Source organism: Eucalyptus grandis, chromosome 4 (genome assembly GCF_016545825.1).
Source record: "Eucalyptus grandis isolate ANBG69807.140 chromosome 4, ASM1654582v1, whole genome shotgun sequence".
In the NCBI taxonomy this organism is placed as follows: Eukaryota; Viridiplantae; Streptophyta; class Magnoliopsida; order Myrtales; family Myrtaceae; genus Eucalyptus; species Eucalyptus grandis.
This window is the reverse complement of record NC_052615.1, coordinates 10,342,763-10,351,254: the sequence shown is the minus strand read 5'-3', so window position 1 is coordinate 10,351,254 and position 8,492 is coordinate 10,342,763. Positions and strand designations below refer to the sequence as shown.

The 8,492-nt window shown below is 36.7% G+C and overlaps 1 protein-coding gene across 1 annotated transcript; it reads right to left on the bottom strand.

Moving 5' to 3' along the window:
- Window positions 1–2,544: 2,544 nt before the first annotated feature.
- On the bottom strand, window positions 2,545–4,008 carry LOC104442622 (phospholipase A1-IIgamma). The gene is made up of 2 exons (XM_010056027.3): window positions 3,385–4,008; window positions 2,545–3,242 (listed from the first exon to the last, which is right to left on the bottom strand). The coding sequence occupies exons 1-2, from the start codon at window positions 4,006–4,008 to the stop codon at window positions 2,631–2,633; spliced, it is 1,236 nt and encodes a 411-aa protein (XP_010054329.2). The 3' UTR covers window positions 2,545–2,630.
- Window positions 4,009–8,492: the final 4,484 nt, after the last annotated feature.

The window sequence follows — 8,492 nt, the reverse complement described above, 5'->3', positions numbered from 1 at the left end:
TTTCTCCAATCGCTAAAGATGTCACAGTTCCCTTATTATTATCAATTGCAGCAATCCATGATTGGTCATTACACCAAATGGATGTCCACAACGCCTTTTTTTCATGGTGACCTGGATGAAGAAATCTACATGGATATTCCTCAGGGCTTAAGGAGATAAGGGGAGAGTAAAGTATGTCATCTCCACAAATCACTTTATGGACTGAAACAAGCCTCTAGGCAATGGTACGCAAAGTTTATTAATGCTCTCACAACTGCAAACTTCAAACAATCCAAGTACGATTATGCCTTGTTCACATGGACTAAAGGTATGTCATCTATTTATTTAATGATATATATAGATGACATCCTCATCATGGGAAATGATGAAGCTGCAATATAGAGTCTTGAGAAATATTTGCATACCACATTTCATATAAAGGACTTGGGAACACCAAAATATTTTCTTGGGATTGAGATTGTTCGATCTCACTAGGGAATTTCCCCCAGTCAACGAAAATTTGTATTGGAGATCATATCAAAAGCTGGTTTATTAGGATGCAAGCTAGCAGTTATTCCAATCGAGCAAAACACCAGATTGATTGCATCGGATCATGTTAGGGGAATATCTCAGAATGATGATCCCGTACTAAAAGATCCAACAAGTTATCAGAAGCTCATTGGAAAACTCATATACTTGACTATGACCAGACCCGATATATCATACGTAGTGCAAAATCTCAGTCAATTTATGCACAACCCGAAGGAATCTCACATGAATGCCACTCTGAAAGTTGTGAAGTATTTGAAGAAGTGTCCAGGACTTGGAATACTTCTATCTAGAAGATGCAACATGGAAATGACGACATATTGCGATGCAAATTATGCAACTTGCCCTATGAGTCAAAGATCCATCACTGGGTTTTGCATTAAACTGGGAGATTATCTTCTTTCATGGAAAACCAAGAAGCAAGCAATGGTTTCTTTATCTTCAGCCAAAGCAAAATATCGAGTCATGGCAAAAATCACATGTGAGATTGTGTGGATACAAGGTTTGCTTGGGGACCTCGAAATACAACTAAAAGGGCCAACAAAGCTATTTTGTGACAACGAATCGGCTCTCAAGCTTGCAGCAAATCTCGTAATGCATGAAAGAACCAAGCATATAGAAGTGGACTGTCACTTCACTTTGGAGAAAATTCAAGAAGAGATAATCGAGACAAGCGGGATTAGAACTGCTGAACAACTTGCAGACATCTTCACCAAACCTCTATGTCAAAGACAACAAGCATATCTACTAAGCAAGCTAGGCGTCTTGGAAATCTACAAGCTACCAGCTTGAGGGGGAGTGTTAGAAAATATGCCTGAAGATTCGGAAGATATGTCGGGGATTTGATTTTGATCTGATTTGATTATAGAATCAATTAGGGATAAGATAGAAATATTAAATTGATTTGTAGAATATTTCATTGCCTTTTCTTCATGTACATCTTGTAATATAATTACCAAATGCTGTACATTAATTACAAGTGAAGAAATACAAAAGATTTCTCCCAAAGCTTCGTCCGCTTCTTGCTTCCTTTTGCTTTCTTTCATTAGAATCCATGAAATTGCTTCAAAATGTGATGGTGTTGTTATATTGATCTCGATATGAAGGGCAAGCAAATGCCTTCAACTCAATCTATGATGAACTCAATCTTTGATCCTATGAGCCCCATATGAATCTTACTTCAATTATTGTGATTGCACCTGGTCGTAGGTGTAGTCTAGGCAACCATATGTACGGATAAGAAATTTATATTTCTAACTGAAGAGGCATATATAAATATGTAATAACTCTTCAATGAATATAATAACTTAGCTTATGTTGAATTGATTGTATACTACTCTCAATTCTAGAGCCCGTTTGGTTGAGCTGCGGCTAAAGAATCTATGGCCGAACTACAGTTGTGTTATATTGTAGCTGTGCTGTGAAATGTTGCAAACTTATGTGTTTGGTGCAGTAATTTCTCAAAAGCTGCCACAACTTGCTATAATTTTAGAGGTGATGCAGTTATAAGGTGTATATCGAGCACTTTATAAAAGCTACAACACTCATTCTCACAAATGAAACTATTGTAGAAAGCTCTGTCAAATAATTTTTCAGTTGAATCTTCCAAACCAAAAACCTCACAACCAGTAAGAATACTCCCGAGAAATAGAATTGAGCGAAAGTCCTTATTGAACAATTTAAAAATACCAAATGCAATCATCTCACGTTAAGGATTCAGTCCTCTTAATAGTTCACGATATGCAAAATGGTCAACTGCAGTCGCCGTGTATTGATTGAACCATTGATTAAGAAAGTGAAGTGCAGATTGTCTTGCCGTTGCTAGCACACTTATATTGGTATATAACTCTAGCCTGCACTTTTGATATCAATATACTCACTAACACAACCCAACACAACACATTCAATCTTATAAAATCAATGGACAGATTACATGAACTCATTTAATAAATCTACCAGAATTAGAGATGCAGATGTACATCCATTACATTTATTCATCGATGAAATTAACTGCTTTTGTTAGGCCACGCATTTTTTTACAATAGTTCTTGATTTATTTTTATGCACATGATTATTTTAATAGAAATAGGGTAAGAACTGATTCAACTATCAAGGTCATCGGCTTCATAATCCATCAACTTCCAAGAACCATCCGCCTGTTGAACCATGCCCTTATTCTTCGGACACCACCATGAAGCTGGCACAAGATATTCATCTTTTAAAGCATCTAGGGCTTTGTTTATAAGTGTGGCATCGTGATCAACCATGAGCTCGAAGCCATCATTAGTCCCTTGTGTTCCTGCTACACAGTGCAGGTAAACTTCAAGACCATGCCAACTTGAGACATTTCCAGGACTCTTTAAGTACTTAGATTTGCGAGAATCGACTGCCAGCTCTTCGCCAACATCTGAATATCCTATCAATGGATAGTTCGGGACGATGTCTAAGGCATTGCGGACTCGCAGGGCCCGAAGATCAGCAAGCTCGGAGAACACCTTCCTGAAGTTTGAATCTCCAACTCTAGGGCTAGCAAACGTAATGGCCGTGACCGGACAACCATTAGTTTGGTGACCTATAGGCTTGTTAAATGCATTTGCGGTGATATCAACTGCATTCAGTGTCGCAATTGCGGCACCCAAGCTGTGCCCGGTGACTGTGATGCTGATTTCTTCATTTTTGTACAAGTCGACGAGTCTCCTTATCTCTTCAAGAACCTAATTATGAACAGAGATATCCCCGTCAGATATTAATGAGAGAGTAATGCTCTAGGCATACTAAAACTATTCCCCCTTATTGTAGTTCCCTTTTAAAAGTGTTAATTGAACTCCAAAGGAATTGAGAAGTGAAAAAGCTAACCTGATGTCTAGCACTCTTCTTGTTGAACGGCGAACGTGGGTCGCTAGAATTGTAGATTGAGTACCAACCTTGGTGCACCTTAGGATCATTAGCCTCACCGAGTACTTTCGAAGCCGAAACCAAATTGAACTCGAAATCATCAATCCACTCCAAGGTTTGCTTTGTCCCCCGCCAAGCCACGACAATGTCCCTCCGACCCAACGCGGTCTTTCCTTCGTCCGTGGCCACTGCAACATACCCAATCCAGTTCGACTCCTTCCTCCAAGCCTCTCGTGAAAGAGGCTTAATAAGAAAAGCGTCGGGGACATGAATTTCTGAGGTTGCGTACAAGAATTTGGTCACGGAGTACTTAAATGGGTTTCCTTTGTCAAGGCCAACCTTAGAGAAGAAATCTCTCTTCGCATATCGGCTACTCCCAGCAAATCTTGACGCCTTCTCTGTGTCGAATGCATCATATGTGGCCTGAGCCATCTCTCCGTAGTGAATGATAATACGGCGGAGATCGATATCGAGAGGATCTAGCAAACCCTCCCAATTGTTTTCTCCACTTAAGAGCCTCCATTTCCGGGGTAAGAGCCTCCATTTCCGGGGTATCCATCCTTGAGGTATCCTTGAGCCAAACATTTTGTTTTTGCATCCATAATTTTGATCATACACTATACTTTCTATACTTTGGATTAGCATTTTCATTGCTTATATAGAGCGATGGGATGCTTGAGATAGCTATGGAGTAATCCGGATAGCTTTGACCTTGAAGTATTTCATATTCTAATTAAAAAAGATGGTCTGACTATACTAAACTATTTCTCGAAGTAAAAATCACTTCTTGGAAGATAAATTTCTTCAATATCATGTGCATACTGTTTTTATAAAAGAAACGAGAAAATATTCTCCTCTTTTGATTTTCCACGGATCTACATTTGTTCTTTTGAGAAATAGGCCTTTCCTTGAATGATTGATGGAGCTAACAGCCAACTGGAAATTGCCCTTGATGAGATACATTCCCCATTGACCAGGGGCTGGTAGGTGAATCATTTGACTAACCTTTCTTAAATGGAGCTAACAGCCAACTGGAAATTGCCCTTGATGAGATACATTGGCCAGGGGCTGGTGTTGAATCATTTGGCTAACCTTTCTTAAATGGAGCTAACAGCCAACTGGAAATTGCCCTTGATGAGATACACTCCCCATTGACCAGGGGCTGGTGGTGAATCATTTGGCTAACCTTTCTTAAATTATTACAGATCTCTCTCTCTCTCTCTCTCTCTCTCTCTCTCTCTCTCTCTCTCTCTCTCTCTCTCTCTCTCTCTCTCTCTCTATCACATGTCACATCGTGATCCTCTTAGTTATATTAAGCATTAAGCGAATACTCATCCAAGTTATATTGCTAAACTTCATCCGTTCATTGATCCTAATTGTATACATTTGAACTCAATGACGTGCTCTTAGCCACCAGTCTAGGCCCCCTGGTTTTCCTTAACTCAATTCTACCCAATAAGTTTTATTCATATCTTGAGTAATCTTAAAGACGTACTTTGATGAATGTACGTGTGGCATGAGCACATTTATCATATGACCAATTGAAGATTTCCCAAGTTTTAAGTCATCCAAAGAAAGTAGGACTGCCAATTCATGTGTGTTCATGCCGCAATAGTGTCGTGTCAAATTTAGATCTAAGCCGAACACAACATATTTATTATTCGCGTTACGACTTAATAATCCAAACATGGCATGTTTCTTAATTAAGTAAGATACGATTAATACATTTGAGATTTTATAAACTTAAAAACGTTGTATTTAAACAAGTATAAACATGTCTAAAGTATCTAAATGCATCGTAATGAATTTAAATGAGTCATGTTTACACGAAAATATGAGTAAACGTGTTTGAACAAGAGTTAGGAGCCAATAAATTAGTGGAAATAGCGTGAATCTTTTAATGAGGGTGAAGTCGGGCCCATCTTGAAGGGCCACCAAGACTTTTGTGAACTTTGAATAGTACAAGGAGTCCATTTTTCTCATAGAGGATAGAGAGAAAATCATAAATATGGATTGAATAAATTGTGAAACCATTTACCACATATATTATTGGGATTTTCCATTCTAAACACATTTACTATATAAAGCTAACTCATATAATAAACTAGTCCTTCAAATATAAGTTAAGAAATAGAATTGCAATCCATTTTGACAGATCTAGATACATGACATTAACTCAACACTCAATGAAATCCACCAAAAAGATGCGAAGTCATAAAAAGGTACTCTCATCAAGAGATATAAGCAAATATATCATTAATTAAAACACTTCGACCCTCAAGAAGGCCTAAGAGAGGTTTAAGTAGACTCATCCTGCAATAAACCTCCCAGTTAGACAGATTTCAAGATACCTTATCTTTAATTTTCCAAGACAAAACCAACATTCCCCAGACAAACCGTGAATGCATATGATACAATAGAATCATAGAAATTGTAACATACTCATTCTCGGATAAAACAGAGCCCTACTAAGTAATTTGACAACGAAAATTATCACACGCGCGACTGGAGAGCCGTTTAAATGCTTATAGGGCCTGCGCATGCTATCAGAGGTCACATCCTGATCCACTTAGTTATATTAAGAATAGAGCGAGTGCTCATCCAAATTATATTACTAAACCTCATCTGTTCATTGGTCCTAATTTTGTACATTTGAACTCAATGATGTGCTCTTGGCCAACAGTCTAGACCACTTGGTGTTCCTTAATACATTTCTACCCAATTTTTAGTCATATCTTGAGTAATCATGAAGAAGAACTTTGATGATGTACGTGGCATAAGCATATTTATCATATGACCAATTGAAGGTTTCCCAATTTTAAAATCATCCAAAGAAAGTAAGACAGGCAATTCATGTGCGTTCGTGCCACAATAGTGCTGTGTCAAATTTAGATTTAAGCCAAACATGACATAGTTATTTTTTGTATCACAACTTAATAATTCAAATATGTCATGTTTATTAATTAAGATACATCCAATGCATTTGAGATTTTTTAAACTGATAAACGTTGTTTTTAAATGGGTATAAACATGTCTAAACGTATTTAAATGTAAATGCATAGGATTCAATAGAATCAGAGAAATTGTAAAATACTTATTCTCGGATTAAACTGAGCTAAGTAGTGTGACAATGAACACATGGTCAACCAGAGAGCTGTTTAATTGCTTGTCCGGCTTGTGCTTGCTACACAGATCACATCCTGGTCCTCTTTCTTATATTAAGCATTAAGCGAATACTAATCCAAATTATATTACTAAACTTCATCTGTTCGTTGGTTTTAATTTTCATACATTTGAACTCAATGACTTAGTCTAGGCCACCAGTCTCGACCACTTGGTTTTCCTTAATGCATTTTCACCCAATGTTTATTCATATCTTGAGTAATCTTATGACGTAGTTAGAATCATCCACAGAAAGCCATCTCTTCTTGGTCGCTGACGCGAACACAGAGAATAGTGGGGGGATTGCTACCGGTGGCGTTGCACTGCTCCATGGATGTTTTCCTTTTTTCTCTCTATCATTCAGGAAGTAAGACTGGCAATTCACGTTTATTCAGGCTGCAATAGTGTCGTGTCAAATTTAGATCTAAGCCAAACAAGACATATTTTTCATTGAGTCACAACTTTGTAATCTAAAAATGACATATTAACTAATTAAGTAGGATACGTCTAAAGCGTTTGAGTTTTTATAAACTTGTAAAATTTGTTTTTAAATGGATATAAACTGGTCTAAACGTAGCTAATTGCATCACGATGAATTTAAACGAGTCGTGTTTACACGAAAATATTATTTAACGTGTTTAAACATGCCATGGACCGTTGAAAATGGTTAGCCCGCACATGTCTATGTTTACTACTCATGTATTAATGGCTCGACCAGTCTAAAATACGAACTCATTTTAGCTAGACACAAACACACTTATCTAACAATATTGGGTGATAACTGTAGAGGGAAAAAGAAAGAGAGAGAGGAAGAATAATCAAAATAGAAATAATATTTGGACCATTGAAGGAAAACGTTAGATGGTGATGTTTCAATAGGAAACTAGAGTGGTCGAAATTGAGAACAAAACTCCACTAACCGAGTAATTCCAATCGATTTTCAGATTCGCGACTTACAATTAACAAAATAATTCGTTATTACTTTTAGTTTGAGTTGCATGTGAGTGATTATTATATTAGAAATCTATCAATTTTAGTGGTTTTTTCGTCGGAAAAAGTTTACTTCGATAGTGAATGAAAGAAAACATAACTCTTATTGCTACCAAATTATAGTATTGGATGTACATTTCCTATGCATATTGAGAGGTCCCACTGTATTGTGATTAAGTATATCTTCAAGAATTTTGATGAGATAATATTTGCTTTTCAGTAACATTTGCTTCGTTTAGGATAATTGTCCAACAAGTTTTAAACTTATTACACAACGGCCAGTTTAGCCCAAAACCTTTTAATTGTGCTAATTTAATTGTAAACATTTTGATGATTTGCTAATTTAATCATAAACTTGTCAATTTAGTCATAAATTTTTTGAAAATTTGTCAATTTAGTCATAAATTTAGTCGGAATGATAATATTAGCAAATTGTCAAAAGATTTATACCTCAAAAGGTATATGACTAAATTAACAAATCGGTAGAATGTTTAGAATTAAAATTGGCAAATTGAAAGGATAAAGAATGAATTGGTTGCCATGCAATAAGTTTACGATTTTTTGGACAATTTTGTCTTTAGGTAACAACGTCTAGGACATTGAATTCCCAAAAGGCTATGGCTGATAGATCAGGATGAGAGTGATGATCTACAAGACCAAATCATCTCATTTTTTTCACGCCCAGGATAAAAAGTATATACTCATACCAGAGAAAATAATATATGGAAAAAGTCGTCACGTGCATTATCGGTTATTATCCTATGTCGGGATAGAGACCAACCGGATTAGCGCCAACAAATCAAAAGAAATTGACGAGTCCATGGTACAACGCAAGTGATCCATAGTTTTTATGCAACATGTTCCCTAGAACTCCTAAAATTTATTGCGAAAGTACAATTGACTCCTAAAATTTTTAA

Bases quoted from the DNA above. Each gene is read 5' to 3' on its own strand.
- LOC104442622 (XM_010056027.3), bottom strand. From the start codon at position 4,008: ATGTTTGGCTCAAGGATACCTCAAGGATGGATACCCCGGAAATGGAGG. The intron at 3,243-3,384 runs GTTAGCTTTTTC...GTTCATAATTAG, and splicing joins AGAAGAGTGCTAGACATCAG to GTTCTTGAAGAGATAAGGAG.